At 48.7% G+C, this 26,882-nt stretch overlaps 1 protein-coding gene across 1 annotated transcript in view; it reads left to right on the forward strand.

Moving 5' to 3' along the window:
- The window catches only part of ALPK3 (alpha kinase 3), a 57,847-nt gene that overhangs the window by 7,155 nt on the left and 23,810 nt on the right, over positions 1–26,882 (forward strand). The window contains exons 3-5 of the mRNA XM_049614190.1: positions 1,623–1,744; positions 12,294–12,411; positions 13,010–14,225. Coding sequence (XP_049470147.1) covers positions 1,623–1,744; positions 12,294–12,411; positions 13,010–14,225 — 1,456 coding nt within the window. The remainder of the gene's footprint in view (positions 1–1,622; positions 1,745–12,293; positions 12,412–13,009; positions 14,226–26,882) is intronic.

Consider the following 26,882-nt stretch of genomic DNA (forward strand, 5'->3'; position numbering starts at 1 on the left):
GTTTGAGAACAGCAAGAAACGTGTTCAGATGTTGTGTCTCCTGAGTGTCAGGGAGTTGAAGAGCCCTCTGTATCGGAGTGGGGTAAACGCAAAGGCAGAGCACGATAGGGGAGGTCCAGATGAGAGTATCACAGCGGGTGTCACGGAACCCCGACCGCACACCCAGTTCAAGCGTTCAGGTGCGTGAGAGCTTAGGGTCCCCTTTCTGGGCAGTCTTTGTGGGCGAGGGCTCCCGTCAGTTCCCCGGAGGCCCAGGTGTCTGCATTCCCCTGGAGACACCACGGCTGGACCCCTGTTGGTCCAGAATCTTACCTGATCCCGGACGCTCTTCCTGGGATATCACCTTTCTCCTCAAACTCTAGTCCAGAATGCCACCCACAGAAATGATGAGTTGAATGTGGACGCCCTCCCCGCAAAAGTCCTCTTTGCCGTGTTCCCACGGACACTCCCCTGCCCCTGGCGGAGAGGTCGCGGGCAGACGCATTGCCCAGGTGGCCGCCCCTCCTCCGAGGCACAGAGAAAGGCAGCTTTGAATGTTTTGTCTGTCTCCAGTTCCCCCTGCTTCTCTTCACTTCTCCCCTCCTGGTCCTCACTGCTGCTCACCACGGGGTGTGTGAGTGGGGAGGGGGTGGGAGAGGGGGGGCTGGGCACGGCTTGTGCACCACAACCCGGCCGTGTGGTTACGCTTCACGACTCGGGACTCGTTGTGTCTCTGCTGGCCCGTGAAAGGGTTTGGCATGGTGGTTTGCTTCCCGTGCCCAGGAAGGAGAGGACCGTACATGCTGAGCAGCGTCGGTGAGTCTGTGCTGGACTCAGCGAGCCCGCAAATGCCCTTGAACTCTGGGAGGCGGATTGTCCCTATGGAACTACAAGTCCTGGCTTTTGCAGGAACGGATCTGTTGGTGGTTCGGCGGTCGTGCTGGTCGGTCTTGGAGCTGGCCGCCATGTATTCACCTGAGCACGTGGTGTCCGGGGATGGACCCCAAGAGCGGACCCTCTTTCCTGACACCCCTGTGAATTGGAGTCTACCTTTGGGTCTAGACCCCTGGAATTGGCTGGCTTCTTCTTCCTCTACTCCGGTCTTTGCTCATAAATTCAGGGCCTTTTCTTCTGAGCGCAGCCTTTAGGAGAGGCCCCTGAGCTGTGTGTCCTTGAGAGTCGACTGGCTTTTCCCTCTTTAGCATGAATGGAAGCTCTGCTGTGCTGGGGTCCCCGTCTCGGAGGCCGGACCTATCCATGTGTGTGCCTCCCCTGTGTGCGAGCTTTCCTGGAGATAGATGGTCGAGGGTGAAGCAAGGCCTTCCGATAAGGATGGGAAGGGGATGGCAGGGCTGGTGGTTTGGCATGCTCAGGATCCCGGCCCATGGTCAGAAGCCTGCCTATTGGAATGGGTCTGTATCGGGATTCTGTTCAGCCCCTTGGTACCACCCCTGCCCCCAGTGTGGCCAAGAGATCTGGCTCCCTTGAAGAAAGACTTGCTCAGGTACTGGGGCCGTGGCCACAGGATGGTGGATGGACGTGGTAAGATTTAAGCTGCTTTGGACAACACCGGTCCAGATTGGACACCGGCGGAGATGCTGGCGGGGGGAGAGCCGCTCTGAATCGTTCTTTGCCTTTCGTAGGAGCACCTTCTGCTCCATCATCGCGCAGCTAACAGAGGAGACCCAGCCGCTGTTCGAGACCACGCTCAAGTCCCGGGCTGTGTCCGAGGACAGCGACGTCAGGTTCACCTGCATCGTCACAGGTAACGAGGCCATCCGTACGAGCCACACCAGGGTCACAGCACACAGGAGGGTCCAAAGGGGCGGTGGGGACGGGCGTGGAGGGGGTTGGCTGTGTGCACAAAACTGTGCAAGTTGACATTTGTTTCTTAGCTTTCTCTCCAGCTTAGTCTCCCTGCGTCGGCTGGGGTCCCTTTCTCCTCCCATTCTGGAGCCCCATCTACAGCCTGCTTCTCTTCAAAAGCCTACCTTCAGTGTAGTTCGTTACCCTTAGACATACGATTAATGAATCTTAGCTCCAAGGAAAGAAGCTGTCCAATTGAAAGAGTTTTTTTTTTTTTAATGTTTAAAAAATGTTTATTTTTATTAAAAAAAAATTTTTTTTTAACATTTATTTATTTTTGAGACAGAGACAGAGCATGAACGGGGGAGGGTCAGAGAGAGGGAGACACAGAATCCGAAACAGGATCCAGACTCTGAGCTGTCCGCACAGAGCCCAACGCAGGGCTCGAACTCACGGACCGTGAGATTATGACCTGATCTCGACCGAAGTCGGTCGCTTAACCGACTGAACCACCCAGGCGCCCCAAAAATATTTATTTTTAAGAGAAAGAGAGAGTGAGTGAGCGAGCCTGATGTGGGGCTCGAACTCAAGAACTGCAAGATCATGACCTGAGCCGAACTCGGATGCTTAACCAACTGAGCCACCAGGGTGCCCTGAGGTTATTTATTTATTTATTTATTTATTTAGAGAGTGAGAGAAGGGGAGGGCAGAGAGAGAGAGAGAGAGAGAGAGAGAGAGAAAGAGAATCCCAAGCAGGCTCCGCGCTCCCAACACAGAGCCCAATGTGAGGCTCGACCCCACAAACTGTGAGATCATGACCTGAGCCAAAATCAAGAGAGGGACGCTCAACCGACTGAGCCACCCAGACGCCCCGAAAGAGGTTTTGGAGGCAATCTTCCCAAAGATCCCCATTTTAAGCTGAGTCGTCTGAGGCTTGTAAATCTCAAGCCTGAGAGACGGTGATGTATCATGATTCTGACTGCAGACCCTGGAGAGGGACCGGCTGGCTGGGATGCTGGCTCATCCCCTTTCCAGTTATGTGATACCGAAGAGGTTGCCTAACCTTGTGTGACCTCTCAGTGCCTCATCTGTGAGGCAGGGATGACCACAGCACGAACCTCCTAGGGTTATTGTGGGGCCGAATGCGTCAAGACCTGCGAGATCTTTGGAATGGCGCCTGGCTACAGTTAGTAACCATACAAGTGTTGGAAATTAAGCCTATTATTATTTGCGTTTCTCTGAGCTCCATGGTGGGACTTGGCAGAACAGGGAGTAGAGTGATACTCCTTGGAAGAGGAGGCTGGTGGGGTGATAGTACTGGAAAGCCGTCTCTGAGGAGTGCCTCTCCTCCAGACCTCCCAGCAGGGTCTCCTGTTGCACCACCTTGACCTGCTGGCGGGCCTGCAGGACTACCCCTCCCAGCTGTGCAGCCGTCTGCCAACGGGCCCAGGTCAAGATTCCCTCCGAGAGCCCATTTTTTTTTTCCCAGTAAATCAAGGGCATTGGTGGTTTCCAACTGTGACGTGCCCTGATTCCGGGGCACCTGTCTGGCCCAGCCAGCAGCTAAACAGCTTCTCTGGGATCAGCTTCTCCTGGGCAGTTCCCACCCTTACCCAGAACCCTCCGAGCGCCAGGCTGAGAAAATGTCTGTTCCAGGGGACACAGAGGTGTGCATCTATTCCCTCCCTTTGTACAGCGTAACACATTTTGCAACATTCATCTGTTTCCATTGTCATTGGATTCTGACAAAACCTGGTGAAGTAAGTGCTATTATTAGTCAAGTTTTACGGAGAAGGAAGCCAAAGTAGGTTAGGTGACGTGCGAGGAGGAGGTAACTACTGCTCTCTAAGGCATCTGACTGATGCCTGCTACGTGACCGTGATACTGACGGTGTTCTGAAAAACCCGACTCTTTCACAGATCTGTGCTCTCACATGTGCTGTTTTCCCCCTCCAGAAAGTCCTTAATCCTTCCTTTCAAAGGAAATTAATTTTTATTTGATCAAATTCATACAAGCACATAGTTTAAGTGTTCGCGTTATACTAAAAGGCACGTATCAAAATACAAAAGATCCGCCCCCCCCCCCGCCCCAACTTGTGTTTCCAGAAGCAACCGTTTTCACCTTTCAGCTGTTTCTTCTGGTGTCTGCATTTCCACGATGCTGAATAGTATGTGACCACGGCTTACTTTGGGGACTTCGGAGTTTCCTGCTGTCTGGTCTTCCTGTTATGGTAGATAGCGAATTGGCTCTCTCTATCTTCATTTCTTCTGTTTCTCTTCACTTACCTTCTCAACATGGTTGTATCATGATTTTTGTTTGAGTGAATATTTACTGTTTATCTTGTTTCTATGAGCTATTATTCATACCAACGTTGTGGTATACTATGTTACTTTCTTTTGTCTTTACTCAAGTTAGTATTTCTTTAATTTTTCACCGAATTGGTTTTTTGCTGTGTATTGCTGCTTTTTCTTATCCCATCCGATAGCCTCTTAAAACACTTTTCTGCCAAAAAAAAAAAAACCCAAAAAACCAAAACACTTTTCTGCAAGGTCAGTGCCATCGGTACTCTTGTTAGCTGCTTTCCTTGGGGACACCCCTTTTGGAGATCACCGTTCTTCTGTCTGAACTGGCGGCCTTTTAGGTCCCATACCCAGCTGTTATCCCGGGGTTTCCCTTGGCCTTTCTCCTGGGTTTGAGTCAGGTTCCTGGATCCCATGTCGTCCTTTTTTCTGGGTTTACTCTCCGGCTTTACTGACCTACATCCTCCAGTAGTTTCATCAGGTGAAAAAGCCGTTCTACCCCGGGTGGCACGACAGCGGGAGGCATGGTGATGGCAAGCCCTCCACCTGCCTCTCGTTTGAGCCATTCTGCTCCAGGGTGATACAGTTGTTCCGGGCGTCTGACGCAGATTGGCACCCTGGGATCTCCCTTTACCATCATCCTACACATTCCCTTTACCTCTCTCCTGTGATGGGTTTCCCGTTTTCTATATTCCATGTTTTTCTTTTTCTTGATTTGCATTCTTGTTTTGGTAGCTTCCTAGGCAGAGTATGTGGGAAGTAAATGTCGGACAACTTCTGTCTGAGGATGTTTTTTTTTCCCCTCTTTATATTTTACTCTTTTTAAATAAAATTTTTTTCAACATTTATTTTTTGAGAGGCAGAGAGAGACAGAATGTGAATGGGGGAGGGGCAGAGAGAGGGGGAGACACAGAATCGGAAGCAGGCTCCAGGCTCTGAGCCATCAGCACCGAGCCTGATGTGGGGCTGGAACTCACAGACTATGAGATCATGACCTGAGCTGAAGTCGGACGCTTAGCTGACTGAGCCACCCTGGCGCCCCTCTTTCTATTTTACTCTTGATGGGGAGTTTGGCTGGGTCTAGATTCTTTTTTTTTTTTTTTTTTTTGTATGGTCTAAACACTCAATTTATTTTTATTATTATTATTTTTAAATATATGAAATTTATTGTCAAATCGGTTTCCATACAACACCCAGTGCTCATCCCAACAGGTGCCCTCCTCAATGCCCGTCCCCCACCCTCCCCTCCCTCCCACCCCCCATCATGGGTCCTGAGAAACTTAACAGGCTGGGTCTAGATTCTAAGTTGAAAATAATTGTCCTTCAGAATTTTGAAGACATTGCTGCATTGCCTTCTTGCTCCCAGTGTTAGCATTCAGAGCAGGAAGACGGTTCTTATTCCTCACTCTTTGCAGGAAACTTATTTTTCCTCTCTGGAGGCTTGTAAGAATGTTCTGGTATTTCATAATGATGTATCTTGATATGGGTGTCTTTTCATCCTGGAGCATGCTTGGACACTTTCAATCTGGTAACCAATGGCCTCTAGTTCTGGGAAGTTTGAGATTACTGTGATGTTGGTTTCTTCCTCCTGTTTTCTCTGTTCTTTCTTTCTGGAACTCTTGTTATGTGAATATCTGCTTCCCTAGACTCATTCTTTTATTTTCTTATTCTTTCTTCCCCCTTTTATTGATTTGTCTTTTTTGCTCCACTTTCCAGATTGCCTCAGTGTTATCTTTCAACTCTTCCACTGTTTTTTTTAATGTTTATAATTGTTTAATGTTTACTTATTTGAATTTATTTTTGAGTGAGAGAGAAAGAGAGAGAGAGAGAGAGAGAGAGAGAGAGAGAGAGAGAGAGAGAAAGAATGCAAACAGGGAAGGGGCAGAGAGAGAGAGAGAGAGAGAGACAGAGTCTGAAGCAGGTTCTAGTCTCTGAGCTGTCACCACAGAGCCCAACGTGGGGCTCGAACCCAAGAACCACCAGATCATGACCCGAGCCAAAGTTGACGGTCAACTGACTGAGCCACCCAGGCACCCCTTTCACTGGGTTTTTAATTTCTAAGAGCTCCTTAAAAATTTTCTTACTGTAGTATCCTATTTTCTTTATGAATGTAATGTCTTCTTTTAGATCTCTGAGACTAGTAATGATGGCTTTCTAAAATTTCCTTTTCCCTGCATAGCTTGGGTTTCTTCCAATTTGCTTTTTTTTAGTTTAACTTAATGGTTTTGGTCCTTCATCTTCTATGTATAGGCTTTCCTAGATACCTAGGGGTCTTTGGCTGTCAGGTGGTGGTTAAGAGTGGAGACTAAAAAGCTGGTAGTTCTGAGCAAGTGGGAGGGGCCTGAAAACCTGGGGCTTCCTTGTAGGTTGGGATCTGGCAGCATTGGAACTGACAAAGTAAGTTTCTTTAATTCCTTCATCGTGGACTGGCTAGAGTCCCTAGTGAATGCCCTTCCCGTATCTTGCCCGGAGGGTAAAGATGTTCCGGGAACTGTGCAGATTCAGATTAGAGGGTTGGGTGGGCTCTCACCAGAGAGCATTTATTTTATGCACAGTCATCACATTTTTCTGTTTTCCCTGGAGTAGTCATGCCCTCAGCAGTGCTGGCTTACCCTCAGGCTAAAGTTTTACCTTTCCAGATAATCAGCCTCACCTTTGGCCATGCGTAGGGGGGAGGAGCCGTTACCTGGGTGGTATGGACGGGGTGAGGGGATCCAGAGATCCGATCGCTTTTCAAGCAACTTATAATCTCTCCTCCTTCCCCTTCCCCGCAAGTGGTTGCGAGCACTTATGCGCCCGTGTTCAAAGGGTAGCTCTCCGTTCCCCCGCTGCTGCCTAAGAGGCCAGCTGTCCCGGGTCTGCGGAGTCAGTTTCTGCTTGTCCATCTGCTTTCCAACCTTCAAACTATTGTTTCTCCTTCTGCTCGCCTCACCTGTTCTCCCCTTCCCTGTGGTCTCACATCTTTTAATACAAAATCTCTTTAGAGTACTTGTAGTGGGTTTTGTAGACAGAGTTTTCACTCTGTCTTTTTACCTAGAAGCCTACTCCTTTGCCTGGAAAATTCCTTCTCATCTTTCCAAGTCCAGCCCAAAAGGCTTATCCTCTAGGACATCATCTCCAGCACTTCCACGGAGAGCTCTGGTGATATCTGTTTTCCTGCTCGCACATCTCTCCCTCCAAGAAGCCTGTGAGATCTGAGAGGGTAGAGCACAAAGCTAGCACACCGGGTCTCTCTGGAGCAAGCCCGGATGCTGCTGCAGGGGCCTTGGGCCACCGGAGAGGGGCTGGCACCAGGGATGGCTCTCCCTCCTCTCCCTCTTCCATTCTGCCCTTCGGAGCCATGGACTCTGAGAGCAAAGTGGAGAAGCCAGACAGGATCCTGACTTACAGACTCCTGGGGCATTTTATTAAGTGCCTCCGATGTCATCACGAGGCTTTGCCCTGTTTTAAGCCCCACCCAAAGGAGCAAACTTTTATCCCCTCAGTTGAGACAACATCCATGTCTCATGAGACCACTAGATGACCGTGGTCTCCTTTCTGCTCGGGAGCACCTGTCATGCTCAGGTCTACAGTACTCCCACTTGGGGCTGTGGGATTTCCAGGGCTCTAGGTGTGTCTAACATCCATACCTCAGTCCTCTATTGTAACTAACTTCCTCCTCCCCGCTGTTGCCCCTTCCCCACCCCCCCAAGCAATCTCAGGTCACCTGAGTTTTATGTAGCAGATTAGGGAGGGGGTCTCTGCGATCACCGTAGTAAGTAAGCCTATTTCCAGTGAGCAAGGAGAAAATGTGGACTGTATGGGGAAGAAAGGGGAGGGCAAAGGGGGATGCAGAAAGATCAGAGAACAAAGGAGACAGGGGCTGGGTCTCCCAACCTGGAGAGGTGGATGGTGGATAGACCTATGGCTGAGGCTGGCCTCCCTGTGGGACTCGTGTGGTGCTCCCGGCTGGTGTGTGTGGGGAAGGAGTGACCACACGTGCCTGTCTGCCTCCCACCCTGCTGCTGGCATCCCCTGAGCTAGGTGGTGATGAGTCAGCCCCACCAGGGCCCTGCCAGGGACAGGTGATACTTTCCGGTGGGTCCGAACCTAACAGCACGTGAGGGAGAGGGGTCTGTGCCGGTTGTCCTGCTCGTGGAGCTCTGAGGGAAGCCCTCGGGGTCCTGGAGAAGGGATGGACAGCCCTGAGGCTCTTCCCCCTCAGAGTGGGCGTATGGGGGGTTAGCTCGCCTTGACTCGGCCTTCTGGCTGCTGTCTCCCCCAGGGCCCCTCTGGCCAGAATGCTGGTGTCCTTGAGGTTGTCCATCATTGTCTGAGCTGTCAGCACAGAGCCCCACACGGGGCTCGAACTCACTGACTGTGAGATCTTGACCTGAGCCGAAGTCAGATGCTTAACCAACTGAGCCACCCAGGTGCCCTAAATGTTTATTTATTTTTAAGAGAGACAGAGAGAGAGAGAGAGAGGGAGCGGGGGAGGGGCAGAGAGAAGGAGACACAGAATTTGAAGCAGGCTCCAAGCTCTGAGCTGTCAGCACAAAGCCCGGCACAGGCCTCGAACTCAGAAACCATAAGATCATGCCCTGAGCTGAAGTCGGATGCTTAACCAACTGAGCCATCCAGGTGCCCCGACTCTGGATTTTATGTTGGTGTGTGTGTGTGTGCACGCACAGACGTTGGGGCAGGAGGAGGAAGAGGACTGAGCCTTTAGACAGAACCACGTTCCTGAAAAAGGCCCTTTCGTAGAGAAATGAGTCCAGTGTAATGACTCCTGGGGATAAACACTTACATATTGGTCCCGCAATCCTCACCGGAAAGGGCGCTGGTAGAAGGAAATGGAAAAGCCACGTGCCTTGTCATGTGCCAACTTTGTGACCCTGGCTAAGTTCCTTTGCTTCCCAGAGCCTCACCTTCCTCTTGTGGAAAACGGGTTGAAACGCCTGACCTGCCTGTTTTGTAGAAAAGAGGGATTTGAATTTGGGTCTTCTGCGTATCAGCTGGATGGTTTGGGGCAGAGGCCTTAATTTCATGGGCCTGGATTTCCTCATCTTTTACACCTGGGATTAATAACAGTACGTTCCCGTAGGATCTGTGTAGGATCCGACGAGATGACGCACGAAGAACGTTCAGCTCAGTAGCTGGCACAGAGAAAGTCCTCAATAAATGTTTGGCAGCTGTTTTCACAGGAGGGCCAAACGAAACTACATTTGAAAGCTCTTTGAAAACTCTACATTGACATCCGTCGTTATTTCTCTCTTCAATCTGAGCTTCTCAAACTGGGGATGGTGGGGACAAGGTTGCAAGTCCCCGGGCTGGTGTTCCAGACTCGGGCCTGCCGGCTGTGAGGCAGAGGTCCCGGCCTGCAGCACCACGGCGGGGGGAGAGGGGGTGTCCCTGGCTACAGCTTGTATCCGTGTGCGCATGCCTGCCTGTGGGCACACGCGTGGGCCGCTCGGAAGGAAGGACCTTTCCTGCCTTTGTGTGTTTTGGAAGACAGTTCGTATCATCCAGGGGACAAGGAGATGTTTTCTGTCCAAACCCGTTGTTGCCAGGGAGCCCTAAGCTGTCAGGTTGTCCCCCGTGTTTCGAAGAGGCACCCCGAGGATGGCACGGGGGCTGAGGCCTCCGCCTTTGGGCTGTGAGGCCCATTCAGTATCTCCCTCCTTGCCCCAGCTTGACTGGACTCAGGTGCCCTGGACTCTGAGGCCCTACTGGGCAGATCATGGGGCAGGGAGGCTCTGAGCCGGGCTCTCGGAGGGATGAGATCATCACACAGGATGGTGAGGACACCTGTGCTGGCCCCGGCCACACGCGGTGATGTAACCAGGGACTTTAGCTCACAGTGGAAACATGGGGTTCACTTTACAGTCAGGGTTGCCCAGAGTTTGTTCCTGGCCGCCTCAGCTGCCGCCTCGCCTCCCTTGCTCCCTGTTCCTGTACGTTCCCCAGCGTGTCCTCTGCTTTCCACCCCCACACCGTACTGTTACGGTTCCTACGTCAGGCACACCCTCCCCATCTGTCCCTTGCTTGTTTGTTTGCTCGTGTCCTTACTCACTCCTTTACTCACTCATCCAGCAGGGTTTTATTAAGTAACTACTACGTGCCAGGCACGATCTTAGGTGGCGGTGATATAGCAGTAAAGAGGATAGGATTCCTGCCCTCATGGGACATGGGTCTAGGAGAAGAGACAGACGAGGAAAGAGGAAGAGCACTCCATAAGAGTGAGGAAAAGTTTTCAGGAAATGGAGCGGGGGTGGGGGGGGCAATGCTGACAGATTCGGTAGATGAGGCACGAGAATTGCCAGTTGGGGGCGGCTGGGGGGCTCAGTCGGTTCAGTGTCCCGACTTCGGCTCAGGTCGCCATCTCACGGTTCATGAGTTCAAGCCCCGCTTTGGGCTCTGTGCCAACAGCTCAGAGCCTGGACCCTGCTTCGGATTCTGTGTCTCCCTCTCTGCCCCTCCCCTGCTCTGTCTCTCTCTCTCAAAAAGAAATAAACATTAAAAAAAAAAAAAAGAGGAATTGCCCGTAGATTTGGCCAATGTGTGAGTCGTGAGCGACCTCGACAGGAACAGTTTTGCTGCTGCCTGGGAGCACAGAAGCCCAACTGGATGGGGAGGGAGAGGAGACAGAGTGCGGATGGCACTTCTGAAGCACTTTTCTGTGAAATCCATACAGCAGGCTTGCGTGCCTCTGGGAGTCATGTAGTAGAGGGGAATGGTTCGATGACACGGGAGGGGGCAGGAGCGACTGTTGGAGAGATGTCCTTGACGAGGCAGGAGGAGATGGGATCCAGTGGGGTCGGCTGGAGGTAGGAGTGTGGGCAGTTTACCCAGAGACGGCAGGGCAGACAGAGCAGGTGAGCCCCGTGTGATCTTTTCTACTGTTCGGTGGGTTCCCGGAGAGCAGAGACCCTGGTGGTGACGTTCTATATCTTTATAATCCTCTCTTGGCAGTCAGCACACACAGAAGACATATGTTGGAGGGCGTGTGTGTTAGGGGTCTCTGAGTTCTCATAAATAGTGGAAATCACTTGGCGTCAGCTTAAGAAATGAAGCAGGCGGGGCACCTGGTGGCTCAGTTTTTTAAGCGTCTGACTCTGGCTCAGGTCATGATCTCTCGGTTCGTGGGTTCAAGCCCCGTCTCAGGCTCTGTGCTGACAGCTTGGAGTCTGGAGTCTGTTTCAGATTCTATGTCTCCCTCTCTCTCTCTCTGCCCCTTCCCCACTCACACTCTGTCTCTTTAAACAAAATTAAAAAAAAAAAAAATGAAGCCGAGTTCACGGGAAGGCTAGACGGGCTTCTTGTGGGACTGAGGAGTGCAGCTGTGTCCACGCGAGGCGTGGACTCAATATTTGGAAGGGTGTTGAGACTGTCTGTCTGTCTCTGATCTCTTATTCTGTTCTGAATACGAGCTTCATCTTTCCATCTTGCTCTAGGCTGGTCCGTGAGGACAACGGGGCTGCCCCCTCCTTTGAGGTTACAGTTCCAGACCCAAGGGTAGAGTGTCTCGAGGTCTTGATTCCTAAAACCTAGGTCAAATAACTGGATTGGATTAGCTGATTGGTGTCCATCACCGGACCCCTCAGCCACGTGGGGTTGGAGGCAGGGATCGTGACTCTGACAGTTGGAAGCTCTCCCAGAAGTCCCCCCTGCCGGGAGAGGGGCTGGGGAGACACCTTGGTCGGCCTCACGGCAGTGGGAGCGGGTAGGGAGTTAGGGATGGATGGATGATGAGTGGATGGATGGGTGGATGGGTGTGTTTTAGCCATGTCATCAAATAATACCAGCAGCTCAGCAACCTGGGCAGGAAGTAGGAGGGCTCTTGGTGTTGGGGTACTGGCGGGGGCATCTCTGAGGATAGAGCTGTGACCGCGGTTGAGGATGTGGAACAGGACGCTGAAGGAAGGAGGCTTATTTCTACCAGCCAAGGCTTTCTGGAAACTTCTTGCTTCCCTTCTTACCAGGAAGCGAGGAAGTTTCTCCTCCCTCTTTGCCTTCCAGCTGCTGAAGGGGGCACAGTTTTCAGCCCTGACGTGGCCTGGCTTCTGCAAATGAGTTGAGCCAAATGATAGCCCTTCTCTTCCGGCGGGTGGGGCAGGCGGGCCAGCCCAGGTGCTTCCCGTGGTCCGGGGAAGCCGGGGCATTCTGTGCTCCCCTTCCGCTGCTTTGGAACTGGTCTTCCCGCAACCCGGTCTCCTGCCCCCTTCGTAGGATACCCAGAGCCGGAGGTGACCTGGTACAAGGATGACGTCCAGCTAGATCGCTACTGTGGCTTGCCGAAATACGAGATCATGCATCAGGGCAACCGTCACACGCTGCAGCTCTACAGGTAAGGGGAAAGCGGCCTCTCTGGTCGCCTGAGGGTCCCTTAGCCCCGTCAGAAGAGGGCCCACCTGGACGCAGATGCCCAGGCGGGATCCAGGAGTGGAGGAGGGTGGGGGTGGTTTCTGCTGCGGAGTCGAACCTGCTGCTGGCGAGGCGTGTCTGCCCACCGGTGCCTGGGATCCCCTCTGGCCGGGGCGGGAGCGTTTCTGACAGCCCGAGAGTGGAGCACAACCAGAGGAGGTCCTGCCCCGTAGAAACATTTTGCATGAGGTCAGCTGCCAAAAAAAGGCTCCTGTGTCATTCTTACTTCACAAGGGGGCTATGCGGGTCACCTGCTTGTGAAGGGAGCTCTCCTAGGCCCCAAGTCTAATCCCCTCCCGGAACAGCATGACCTGGGCCAGCTCCCTCCCTGGTGCCGGCCTCGGTTTCCCTATCTGTACATTGGATGACACGGTGATGTCTGGGGGTGGGGGGGTGGCGCACAGGGCGGGACCCGTGGGGGGCGGGGCAGAGTGCTCAGCTCCCGGAGGCGCTGGCTGTGGGGCGTGGGGCCTCTCGCCTGGCAGGAGGGCCGGGTCGGCATCTCCTGCTCCTACGTCTAGGTGTCAGGAGGAAGATGCGGCCATCTACCAGGCGTCTGCCCGGAACACCAAGGGCATCGTGTCCTGCTCGGGAGTCCTGGAGGTTGGCACCATGACCGAGTACAAGATCCACCAGCGCTGGTTCGCCAAGCTGAAGCGCAAGGCTGCGGCAAAGTTGCGGGAGATCGAGCAGAGCTGGAAGCCCAGGAAGGAGGTGGCGGGAGATGCCGACACCCTGCGGAAGCTCAGCCCCGACCGCTTCCAGCGGAAGCGGCGGCTGAGCGGGGCTGAGGTGCCTGCGCCCCCGGGCCCGACCGAGGAGGCTGAGGACGGGACCCCGGCGGCGTGGCAGGTGGAAGAGACCGAGCCTGGTGGGCACCCCGGTTTGGGGCTGATCAACAGCTTTGTGCCCGGAGAGGTGACCACCAACGGGGAGGCTGTCCCGGAGAACGGGGAGGATGGGGAGCACGGCCTGTTGACGTACATCTACGAGGCCATGGAGCTGGCGCCTCAGAGAGCCCCCCAGAAGGAGTCTGGGGCCAAGAAGAAAAAGAAAGACGAGGAACCTAAGCAAGGTCTGCGGAAGCCAGAGTTAGAGAAGGCAGCTCGAAGCCGCCGTTCTTCTGAAAACCGTGCCCCGAGTTCAGACAAGCCTGAGCCCCCGGGGACACAGGGGCCCGTGAACGTGGAGCAGGTTCAGACCCGGTCCGGAGGCAGGGCTGCACGGGGGCCTGCGTCCTCGGGAGTGGATGGCCCCGGGAAGCCAGACGCGGCTGTGGGCGCTCCGGACCGGGCCCAGAAGGCCCCCGCCCCAGGCGCAGACCAGGAAGGGTATTTCCCCCTGAAGGACTTGTATCTGGAGAGTACCCGGGGGGGCAGGCCTCCGGGGAAGGAGGGGCCCCAGGCCCCAAGTGGCCGGGCGCCCGGAGAGACGTCCTCGGGGAAGGTACCCAGCGAGGCCGGGGGTGAAAGGGGGCCTGCTGCCCCTGGCCAGCCCCCATCCTCAGCCCCCCAGCCGACTAGGCCTTTCAACAGGAGGAGATTTGCTCCGCCAAAGCCCAAAGAGGAGCCTGCCACCGACAGCATGCCCGATTCTTCGCTGGGCCAGGCTCCAGAACCCTTAGGCAAGGCCTCACCTCAGGCCTCTGCCCAAGTGCCCACACCCCCTGCCCGGCGGAGACACGGCACCCGGGACAGCCCCCTGCAGGGGCGAGGAGGCCACAGGACTCCAGGAGAGGTAAGTGTGGGTGTTGGGTGCCTAGAGGCTGCTCTGGGAAGCTGACCTCATGGAAACTCCTGCTCCAGCAGCTCGGCGGCCAGCGAGCAGTGGGCTATTTATAGAAGGGGGTGAGGTGGTGATGGAGTGCCCGCCAGGAGCAGGGGACCACAGGCCTGGCCCTCACTCCAGCCAATCTCCAGATGCCAGGCCTGAGGGCAGCACAGCTTGACTCTGACCCTCTCCTCTGACAGCATGGGGGCTCACGGCCAAGGGACCGTGTCCCAGAGGGAGGGAGAGGAAAATGATATTCTTTGGTGGGGAAAGAGCCTGTGGAGAGTTTTCTGTGGGCTATACTGAGGCAGCAGCGTTTCGTGGGGAGACTGAGGAACAGGAGCGCACTGTAGTGTGCAGGGGGTCTCGACCTGGATGCTTAGCAGAAGATTTTTAAAAATATCAACTGTTGGTGGGTTCGAGCCCTGCATAGGTGCCGGCAGCTCGGAGCCTGCTTGGGATTCTCTCTCTGTGTCTCTGTCTCTGTCTCTCTCTCCCTCCCCCTCTCTCCCTCAGCTCCTCCCCCACTTGCACTGTATCTGTCTCTCTCAAAAATAAATAAATAAACTTAAAAAAAAAAACATTAAAAAAATATATATCAGAGGCGCCTGGGTGGCTCAGTCGGTTAAGTGTCCGACTTCGGCTCAGGTCACGATCTCACAGTTGGTGAGTTCGAGCCCCGCACTGGGCTCTGTGCTGACAGAGCAGAGCCTGCTTGGGATTCTCTCTCTCCCTCTCTCTGCCCCTCCCCCTGCTTGCTGTCTCTCAAAATAAGTAAATAAAAAACATATAGCAACTGTCCAGGAAATTCTGGCTTAAGCTGACTATATGCTTAATATTTTGTGATTTGGGCACGTTGTAAAATCAGAATAAAAATACTACCTGCTGGGGCGCCTGGGTGGCTCAGTCGGTTAAGCATCCGACTTCGGCTCAGGTCACGATCTCGCGGTCCGTGAGTTCGAGCCCCGCGTCGGGCTCCGGTTCTGTGTCTCCCTCTCTCTCTGCCCCTCCCCCGTTCATGCTCTGTCTCTCTCTGTCCCAAAAATAAATAAACGTTAAAAAAAAAAAATACTACCTGCTTCATAAGGCTACTGAGAGTCTGTGCTCAGCACAGGGCCGGATGCATATTAAGAACTAAATAAATGGCAGGAGATAAAAGATAACTACCATGAGGGATATAGATGCTAACTCTTCCATGTGGGAACAGGAGTGCCATCATTTTCAGGGGTCGGGTAGCCAGCAGAGGGAAGGTGATGTTTTGTGTGGAGGTAGGGATGGGGGTATCCACTCTTCAAAGAGAGAAGCAGGGGGGCGACAGCATTAAGGAGTTTGGGGACCGGGGAGGGACAGGGTTGAGAGGCGCTACAGAAGAAGCTCTCCCATTTGGTCCGTGCTAATCTTGTTTCAGGGAGCAGAGGGCAGTTGCTATTTCACAGGAGTTTCGGCAGGCGGTTTTACAGTGAACAGTATTCCTTCTGAGTGGCAGAAAGGAAGGGCGTTTCAAAAGCCAGGGCAGACGACAGAAGGGACAAGCCACCTGCCCCCAGACCTCATGGAGGGCACAGGGAAGGGGTGCTTCACGGACAACGGGGTTGGGGGGGGCTGCCTTTCCCATGGAGAGAACTTCCATCGGGAAAGGAGGGAGAGACAGGTTTTTTTTTTTTTTTTAAGTTATTTATTTATTTTGAGAGAGAGAGAGTGCATGGGAGGGGCAGAGAGAGAGGGAGAGAGAGAATCTCAAGCAGGCTCTATGCTGTCAGCGCAGAGCCTGAATCGGGCTCGAACTCATGAAGCGTGAGATCATGACCTGAGCTGAAATCGAGAGTCAGATGCCCAATAGACTGAACCACCCAGGCACCCCAGGGAGAGATCAGTTTTAAGGGTGATCAGGGGAACTGGTTTTCTTTCAGTGGTGCTGAGTGAGTCTGTGGGGACAGTAGTTCAGAGGGTTTGGGGTGGAGTGAACCTCAAACCAGACTCAGTCTGTTCATGACTCATCCCTCACGCTTGGTCTCTGGAGATGTTGGCAGCCGGTGTGGTGACTTCCTAGTGGCCCAGCCAGGGCTACTCTGTGTGCCTGACAGTCCTCAGGCTGGACAGGAGGGCCTTGCTGCAGGGATGGCCCTCAGGGGCCCCGAGGGAGCTCATTTGGGAAGTGACCAGGCCCGCAGCCAAGTCTGAGTGAAGGTGGCCTCCCCGCCCACAGGGGTGGGGACGCCACAGCCGGGCCGGCTGCACCTCCTGGCAGGGCCCTCCTTGCCTCTCAGGAGGGACAGGTGCACCAGTCCCACTGTTCCCACAAAATGCTTGTGTGCCTTTCATTCTTCTGTGCTTTAAAAATTTGTGAAATAGATCACACATGTGAGAAACACATTTAACATCTATGTGCATGTTGAAGCTGCTGCTTTTTAGTGGCCGAATTTGATTGTTTTTTCATATTCTTTTTGTTTGTTTTTATGTGTGTTTATTTTTGAGAGAGAGAGAGAGAGCATGAGCTGGGGAGGGGCAGAGAGAGAGAGAGAGGGAGACACAGAATCCGAAGCAGGCTCCAGGCTCCGAGCTGTCTGCACAGAACCCCATGCGGGGCTCAAATCCATGAACTGCAAGATCGTGACCTGAGCCAAAGTCGGTTGCTTAACCGACTGAGCCACCCAGGCGCCCCATGTTTTTTCATATTCTTATTCTCCCAAGTCTTAAAAAAAAAAAACCCTTATTTTTCTGATTATGAAAGAAACCCATGGTCATGGTGAAAAATATGGGGAGGGGGGAACCCTACAAGTTTGATGGAGAAAGTAACAATTCACCTATAGTTCCAGCACCCAGAAGCCTCTTGGTGTATGTACCAACCTTTCTGTATATGTAGTTTTATTGTTTTTAAAATGTAATGTGTGCTGTTCTTCTGAGTCAGTTTTATAACCTGGTTTCTTCACTTCTCAGTATTTCATGAGCATCTTCTCATGGTTTCTAAAAATTATCCAGAAAACTTTAATGGTTGCAATAATGTGCCACAATATGGATATTTTAACCATTTCTTTCATAGGTTATGCATTCCTTCCCTGTTCTAAGGTTCATTAAGTATTCGTCGACATTTCAAGTAATTTTTTGTTTTTTGAATGTCTTCATTTGACTTTTAAATTAACCCGGAATTGATTTGAGTATATAACATAGCATCAGTTTCCAGCTCGATTTTTAGTTAGCAAGTAGGTAATTCCCCCAGTATCATTTGTGGAATATTTAATTCTTAGCTATTAGTTTGTGATTCTTTCTTTACATACTAATTTTTATACACATTAAGGCCGATTTTAGTTCCTGTATATATACTCATCCTAATCTGTTAATGTGTTTGTTGATTCTTACAACAGAATGGCCTTGTTTGAATGATCGTAGCTTTAATTTCTGGCAAAGCAACCCTCTTAGACTTCTTTTAAAATTTTCTTAGCTATTTTCTCTTGTTCATTCCTCTAGGAAAACTATAGAATCACTATTTGAAATTCTTTAAATTCCCACATACCAGTTTTTTGGTACCTCTATATTTACCTTTTTTTTTTTTTTTTAAATCACATTTTAAAAAGTGGTAAGCTGTTTTTAACAAGATCAAAAGCCTGTTAAATCTTGGAAAATGGAAGTGCAATTTGCACTTGGAACGATCTTTTAGTAAAACTTGCTAGATATATATTTTAATCAGCATTATTGGGATGTCATATATATACTATAACATTCACCTAGTTCAAATGTGCAATATACACAACTTACAGTTATGCAGGCATTACCACAATCCCATTTTCGAACATTTCCATCAGCCCAAAAAGATCCCTGTTCCTTTTTGCAGCTTACCCGTGTCCCCACCCCCAGACCCAGGCAACCACTAACGTGCTTTGTCTCTATATCATTGGTATTCTGATTGGGATTATAGTAAGTATAAGAATTAATTTGGAAAAATCCATATCTTAATATTTAGCTTTCTCACCTGACGGCATGGTATTCCTTTCCACTATTCAAGCCTCTTTCATACCTCTTTTTAAGTTCTGATGCTTTCTTCATACGGGCTCAGCATGTCTCTTGTTAGGGTTAGTGCTTGAAGGATCTTGACTCAGGGCTCTGATGCCACTGCTCCCCTTCTTTGTCTTGATTTCCTTTCCTGGAGATAGGGGACATCTCTGACAGTTTAGATGAGGCTTCCATATTGGATATGGATGAGGAGCAGGTGCTGGGACTGAGGCCTCTTGGGTTGTTAAGAATGTCTAGACATCATGCTCCCCTGCCCCTAAGCCCAGTAATGCTGTGTAGACAGCTCTTTCCCCAGGCAGAAGCAATCTTCCCTGAAGGTACTTAATGAGTGGGAACTGGCCTCCAGTATCCTCAAAGGCTGCTTGTTAGTGCCCTAACCTGAGGTCTTATCTGAGACTGGCTTAGATCTCTGGAGCTGAGGTACTGGAGTGTGGGGACATGGTGGAATGCCCCATCTTCCCAGGTCTTTGGAGGGGACAGTGTAGACATGGGAGAGCGCTGCTGAACGTCTTGTGATCTCAGACTTGGGGATGATCATACCGAGATTTGGAAACTCCCCTCCCATAATCAGGCATCTTTGGTTTTCAGAGAATACGTGAATACAAGTATTTTCTGAGAGGGGGACTTGAGGAGGGGCATGATCCTTGCCTCAAGGAATTATCTGGTGAATCGAGGGCATTAGACTTACACCAAACCACAAGGACAGAGGGTGTGGTGAATGGTTACTGCAGTAGGTTTCCAGGGAAGGAGGGTGAAGTAGGACCAGGGAAGGCATCTGGGACGTGGCCAGGCTGGTTGGCAGCATGTACAGGATTCATTGCTGGAAATACCATAGTAGAAAAGCATCAGCTAGAATTTTTCTGATCTGGAAGAGTGTCTATGATATCCCCAGGTTGAAAGAGTTCAGATAGGTGGGAGAGAGGAAGGAAGCCATTCTGGGAAGGACAGGGAGCATGAAGCAAAAGTAAGATGGTGGGCTAGCCCAGGAATGCAGCCCTTCCTGTCCTAGTCTTAATGCCCAGATGCTTTCAAAGCGTCTCAACACTTTTTCTTCTCTTCTATGTCTTGTATTCTGCTTTGGTTGGTTTAGCACGAACTGTAACATCACTTAGGCTCGAGCATGAGACGGAAAGGAGGGGGAACTAACATTTATTGAATATCAGCTTCCAGTAGTGCTAGGTTAGCTAGTTCAGATCAATTTCCCTACAGAGGACAGCAAGTAAAGGACAAAGTGAAGGGTTAGCAGCCCAGGATATGGGACAAGATGGAAATCCAGAATGGTGACAAACCCAGTGTTTGTCATAGCAGCTGTTTGCCACTCCAGGAGAGGAGAATGAGAGACTCAGCAGTGTTTTAGACACAGCCTTATGGGACTAGGGACACAAAGGTTGGCATCTGTGGTCTCAAGAGTAGTAGCCCTGGTCAACCCCCTGGTCTTTGGGTTGGGACCCTGAAGGAATAGTGAGCCAGAAGTAAATTACCCACACAGGGATTGAGGTTTAGCTCTAAGTTACTCAGGTGACAAACACATATCCCAATCCCTGAAGTTAGGTTAAGGTGATTCAAGACACCTGGTGCCTTCAAGCACCTAGAAGAAGTGAAAATCATCTGGAGGACGATAGTATCACTTTAAGACTCAAAGTATTTTTTAAAGTTCATTTATTTATTTTGAGAGAGAGCGAGCACAAGCAGGGGAGGGGCAGAGAGAGAAGGAGAGAGAATCCCAAGCAGGCTCTGTGCCATCAGTGTGCAGCCCTACACGGGGCTCAATCCCACAAGCTGTGAGAGCATGACCTAAGCCAAAATCAAGAGTCAGATGCTTAACTGGCTGAGCCATCCAGGCGCCCCTGGCCTCTAATTATTTTTAAAAAGCACTTCAAATATAATATTTGGCAACTGGGGCACCTGGGTGGCTCAGTCGGTTAAGAGTCCAACTTCAGCTCAGGCCATGATCTCGCGGTCTGTGAGTTCGAGCCCTGCGTCGGACTCTGTGCTGACAGCTCAGAGCCTGGAGCCTGTTTCTGATTCTGTGTCTCCCTCGCTGTCTGCCTCTCCCCTGCTCATGCATTGTCTCTCTCACTCTCAAAAATGAATGAATGTTAAAAAAATTAACACTTGGCCTCCAAATGAAGATAAGCAGGCACACCAAGAGAGGAAAATGTGAAAAAGAAGTAGCAAAACCAGCAGATAATATAATGTGTCCATGGGGGTTCCAACTTTTCTAACGTTTGGAATTATTAGACATGAACTATAAAACTAAAACTCTTTTTCCTGTATTCAAAGAAGGTAAAACAAACAAACAAAAAAAACAAGATTGAAAATTTCAGAGAACTAGAAACTTTAAAAAGTGGCATAGACTTAAAAACCAACCAACTAGAAATCCAGAACTGAAAAATACAATGACTAGTATGAAGCTAGTTGTTATGGGTATAGCACTTCCAGTTCTGAATGAGACAGAGCAAACACACTCACCCCGTGTCTCCCCTTGAATACAGCTAACAACTTGGACAGAATGCATGGTGGGACCATTTGATGCCTTTGATAAGCAAACAGGAGCAGGTAGATTGGGGAAGAAGACCAGAATTCAAAGTACCCCAGAACCAGCAGTGTTTACTGTTTTGTTTGATTGTTTGTTTGTTTCTTAAGTCAACTATTCTCTGGCCTGGTCTTAATGCAATCAGAAGCTCAGAAGTAAGCATCAGCTTTACTTTAGGAGAAGCCCTCTACTCGAGATCAGGCTTGAGGAATAGGAAAGGAATCTGCTGGTAGTGACAGTAAGAGGCCGTAGGTGTCAAACTTTGAGGGAGGGGAATTTTTCCTTTATTCAGAGAAGCTGTGGTCCCCAAGAGGGTAGGATGAATTTCTGTTGCTTTCTCTCTCGCTCTCCCTCTTGCTCTCTTTTGAGTCTCTTCCTGGCCTAGGACACAGGTTCCTTTGTGCAAATATGTGACAGAGAGGAGAAAATGAAGCCCCAGCTATCTGGCCAGAAGGCTGAAAAAGGGGGCCCTATGGACCCAGGAAGTACAGGGGAAATCATGGAGAAGGAACATTTGGGAAGTGACTTCTTAAGCTGTTTATAAGTTCCTGGGCTTGTTCCCAAGCTATTCGTGCATGCATGGATCTAGTTTTGGCCCGTGTATCAAAAAGTTTGACAGTGGAACTAAAAAACTATCATTCAAATCCCAGACCGGCCACTGGGTGGCATACCCACCAGATAGATCTGAATAGCCCTGCAAAGGCTTTGATAAATGGAACTGGCATTGACACTAGAACTTCAAAAGGCTGAATGGAACTTGCAGCCTGAACACAACCAAGTAGATTGATCATCTGATAAGACACAAATATTAACATTATCCATAGGGTTTATATAAGAACCAGCGTCTCATGATATTCAAAATGCCTAGGATACAATGAAAATTACTTGGCCTATGAAAAGCCTGGAAATCTCACCTTGCCTGGGAAAAGACAGTTACAGAATGCCAATGTCAAGATGGCAGCACTGTTGGAATTATCTGACTTAAAATCAGCTACTATAAAAACGTGACAAAATGTAAGGGTAAATACTCTGGAAATAAATGGAAACATAGGAAGTCTGCAAAGAAATACAGGGTACAAAGAACCAAATTTTGATTTCAGAGCATAAAAGTGCAATAACTGAAATGAAGACACTTCCTGGCTGGGCATAATAGCAGAGTGAAGATGACAGGAAAAGGTCAGTGACCTTGAAGATACATCAACAGAAATTATTTAATGTGAATAATAGAGCGGGGGAAAAGATAGGAAAAAGAAATAAATAGAGCTTCAGGGACCTGTGGTACAATATCAAAACATCTAATGTTTGTGTCATTGGAAACCAAGGAGAGAAGAAAGTGTGGTACATAAAAAAAAAAAAAAAAAAAAAAAAAAAAAAAAAAAGAATAAAAAATGGTTGAGAACTTCCCAAATTTGGCAAAACACACAAATCTACAGACAAGAAGTTCAGCTAATCCCAAATAAGGTATGCCCACAGGGGCGCCTGGGTGGCTCAGTTGGTTGAGCGTCCAACTTTGGTTCAGACCATGATCTTGCAGTTTGTGAGTTCAAGCCCCATGTCGGGCTCTGTGCTGACAGCTCAGAGCCTGGAGCCTGCTTCGGATTATGTGTCTCCCTCTTTCTCTGCCCCTCCCCCACTCACACTCTGTCTCTCTTTCCTTCAAAAATAAATAAACATTAAAAAAAAAAGATATGCCCACGGAATTCCCTGCTAAGAAACAGTAATCAGATTGCTGAGAAGTGAAGACAATGCAAAAATCTTGAAAGTAATCAATGAAAACACAATATTTATAGGGGAACAATGGTTGAAATGACTACAGATTTCTCATTAGGAACCATGGAGGTCAAAAGGAAGTGGAATAATAGACCTGCTGAATGAGAAGACTTTCATTCTATAAGTCTACATTCAGTCAAAATGTCTTTCAGTATTGGAGGTGAAGTAAAGAGTACCAGATAAGAGAAAGCTACAAGACTAACTCACTGACAGACCTGTTCTAAAAGAATTGCTAAAGTACATTTTTCCTATGGAAGGGAAATGATACCAGAAGGGAACGTGTATCATCAGAAAGGAAAGAAGAATAACAGAAATGCTAAATGTCTGGGTAGACATACAACAGAAACAGGAGAAGTAAGAGACCTATATGGTGGCAAAATCACTACATCTCACTTGAAGAGGTAAAATACTGACTCTAGTCTCTGAGAAGTTAAGTATATATATTGTTAGCCCTAGGGCAGCAATTCAAGTACTGTACAAAGAAATATAGTAAAAACCACAATAGAGGTGCCTGACTGGCTCAGTTGGTTGAGCATCTGACTCTCGATCTCAGCTCAGGTCTTGATCTCAGGGTTGTGAGTTCCTGCCCTGTATTGGGCTCCATGCTTGGCATGGAGCCTACTTAAAAAAAAAAAAAAATTCACAGTATAGAAATTAAAGTGGAATACTAAAAATGTTGAAATAATCTAAAAGAAGATAGGAAGGGGGAAACAAAGGAAGGAAAGAACAGAGGAAACAAATAGAAAACAAATAATAACATAGTTGACCTAAATGCAAACATATAAATAATTATATTAAATATAAGTGGTTTAAACACACAAAGACATTGGGAGAATGGGTCGAAAACATTCCCAGCTCTATGCTTTTTATAAGAAATTGACTTCAATTATGATGATATAGGCAAGTCAAAAGTAAAATAATAGAAAATATACACTACACAAACAGTAATCAGTTGAAAACTGGAGTGACCATATTAATTTCAGACAAAATAGACTCCAGAGCAAAGAAAATTACTGGGGCAAAACAGTGAATTACATAATGAGAAAAAGGTCCATTCAAGAAAACATAATTTAAAAAAATGCGTTTGCCTCTAACAACAGAGCTTCCAAATATATGAAGAGCTGGAAGGAAAAACAAACAAATCAGCCATTCCAGTTGGAAACTTAAACATTCTCTCAGTAATCACAGTAGACAGAAAATCCGTAAGAATAAGAATAGAAAAGAGGCTGAACAGCATTACCAACCAACTGGGTTTAACAGCCTCCTAGAATACTCCATGTGACAACAGAATACTCATGCTTTTCAAGTGAATGTAAAACATTTACCAAAGTAGATCATATCCTGGATCATCAACAAACCTTAACAAGTATAAAATAATTGAAATCATACAAAGTATGTTCTCTGACCAAAATGGAATTAAGTTACAAATCAAGGACAGAAAGATAATAGGAAAGTCTCCAAACACTTTAAAATATTTATGATACACTCTCACAGCAAAGCGGAAAGTCTTAAGGACAATTGGAAAATATCAAACATTTTTTTAAATGTTTATTTATTTTTGAGAGAGAGAGAGAGAGAGAGAGAGAGAGAGCGCATGTGCATGAGCTGGGGAGGGACAGAAAGAGAGGGAGACACAGAATCCAAAGCAGGCTTCAGGCTCTGAGCTGTCAGCACAGACCCCAATTCAAGGCTCGAACCCACAAACTGTGAGCTCATGACCTGAGTCAGAGTCGGAAACTTAACTGACTAAGCCACCCAGGCACCCTGGAAAATATTTTTAACTGAATCAAAACGAAAATACAACACATCAAAATTTTGGATGCCACTAAATCAGTGTTTTGAGGAAAATTTATAGCATTAAATATTTATATTAGAAAAGAAGAAAGGTCTAAAGTCAAAATCTAAACTCCCATGTTGAGAAACTAGAAAGAGAGGATTAAAGTAAACCCGAAACAGGAAGGAAAGAGATAATAAAGAAAAGAGCAGAAAAATGATGACATTGAAAACAGAAAAGCTGTGGAGAAAATAAATTAAACCAAAATCTGGTTATTTGAAAAAAAAATCAGTAATATTGATAAACTTCTAGCAAGACTCACAAAGAAAAAAAATGGGAGAAGACACAAATGACCGGCACCAAGAATGAAAGAAAGGCTTGACTGACTGGTGATCCTTTCGCTGTATGTAGGTGTATCAAAACAATAAGCTGTACACCTTAAATTATAGCATTTTTGTCAATTAATACCTCAATAAAGATTAAAAAAAAAAAAAGAATGAAAGGTCAGGATGCCTGGGTGGCTCAGTCGGGTTGAGCGTCCGATTCTTGATTTCGGCTCAGGTCATGATCCCAGGGATGTGGGATTGAGCCCCGTGGCATGCTCTATATTGAGCTTGGAGCCTGCTTGAGGTTCTCTCTCTCTTTCCGTCTGCACCTCTCCCAGGCTTGCTTGTGTTCGCTCTCTCTAATAATAATAATAATAATAATAATAATAATAATAGTAATAATCAAAGAATGACAGGTGGTATCACGAGAGACCCTGCAGCTATTAAAAAGATAATAAAGGGCTACTATGAAAAACTGTGCACAGAGTTCAAAAACTTAGATGCAACAGACCCGTTCTTTAAAAACCACAAACTACCAAAACTCATGCAAACAATGAGACAACTTGAATAACCCTACAACTGTTACAGAAATAAAATTTGTAGTCAAAAATCTTCCAAAAAAGAAATTGTTAGGGCCAGATAGTTTTACTGGCAGTTCTACCAAACGTTTAAAAATGATGAATCCTCAGTATCAGCTCTGGGTCTGGGTTTCAGGAGAAGGAGATTCCAGATCCTAGGCACTGCCCTCACCATTCCTGTTAACCTTCTGGTTTTGCTCTGCGCCCCTCCCCGCCGCCCTTGGCTTCCCCAAACCATCGCTCCAGGGCCACGCCCCTTCTTGAGGGTTAGAATCTATAGTACTTCTCAGTCAGTGGTTGATTCCTGGATCCTCCTATGTGCTTGAGTCTGTGCAGGATGCAAAGGTGAATCAGACTGAGTCCTTAATCTCTGAGAATTTATGAGGAAGACAGTAAGGATGGAAAATTAAACCTATGGATGTTCTTTGTGGTGAAGAAGCTCACACAGAACCAGCTGGGTTTGCCACTGCTCACACAGTGGTTATCTTAAAGGAATACACAACAGTCCTTGTATCTCCACATAGTTCCAAATGTAGACACACACACACACACACACACACACACACACACACACACACACACCCCCCACAGTGTTTAGAGAGGTCAGCTTTTGCAGAAGTGTCCAGAAAGTATCCAACTGATCATTCATCATATAGTTACTGAGCACCAAGTCTCTAACTCTGAGACACTGCTGGGTCCACCTCTTCAGAGGGGAAGAGTTTACACATTAGCAGGTGACACATGCATGAAACAAACAACTACGACGCAGAATGAGGGCATACTGATAAATTAGGTACATTTGCCATGGGTGCTTAGGGTAGGAAGCCACTAACTTTTTGGAGGGTGGGGTGAGGTGGAGGAGGGAACTCGCAGTCTTCAAAGAAGAGAAGAAACTTGAGCGTGGTCTTCAAGGATGAGAAGTCCTTCAGGTGAGTGAGGAGAAGGCTGAGACTGTCCCCTAGAGAACAAATACACAAAGTAGTTACAAAACCACCCTGTAGTCAGTACAGTAACTTGGTGTTGGGCAGAGAGACCCAAGAGATGAACCCAGAGAGAGAGATGGGATCCTTGCGGAAGGAGGGGCATCGTTGATCACGCGAGGTTTTATTTACTTATTTTGGCTTTAAATTGAAAATTGCTGAAATACGTGTCATGTGCACATGGTATAAAATTTTAAAAGTGGAAAAGGTATATGGAGAATATGGTCTTCCTCAATTCCCTGCCTCGCCACCCCACCCCCCACCTGTTCCTCTTCCCAAAGTCAGTTGCCAGAACCGGTTTCTTGGGCATCTTCCAGAACTATTTTCTATGCATTTAAAAATATGTGTGTGTGTCTGTATATTTGCTGCAAAAAGATTGCATATTGTACCTTCTGTCCACACCTTCCTTTCTTATTTGTTTGTTTGTTTGTTTATTTATTTATTTATTTATTTATTTCGAGAGAGGGAGAGGGGCAGAGAGAGAGAGAGAGAGAGAGAGAGAGAACATAGGGAAGGGGCAGAGAGACAGAATCCCAAGCAAGTTCTGCACTGTCAGCACAGAGCCCAATGTGGGACTCAGACTCACAAACCGTGAGATCATGACCTGAGCTGAAACCAAGAGTCAGATGCTTAACCGACTGAGCCATCCAGA

The sequence above is a fragment of the Panthera uncia genome (genome assembly GCF_023721935.1).
Source record: "Panthera uncia isolate 11264 chromosome B3 unlocalized genomic scaffold, Puncia_PCG_1.0 HiC_scaffold_2, whole genome shotgun sequence".
Lineage (NCBI taxonomy): Eukaryota > Metazoa > Chordata > Mammalia > Carnivora > Felidae > Panthera > Panthera uncia.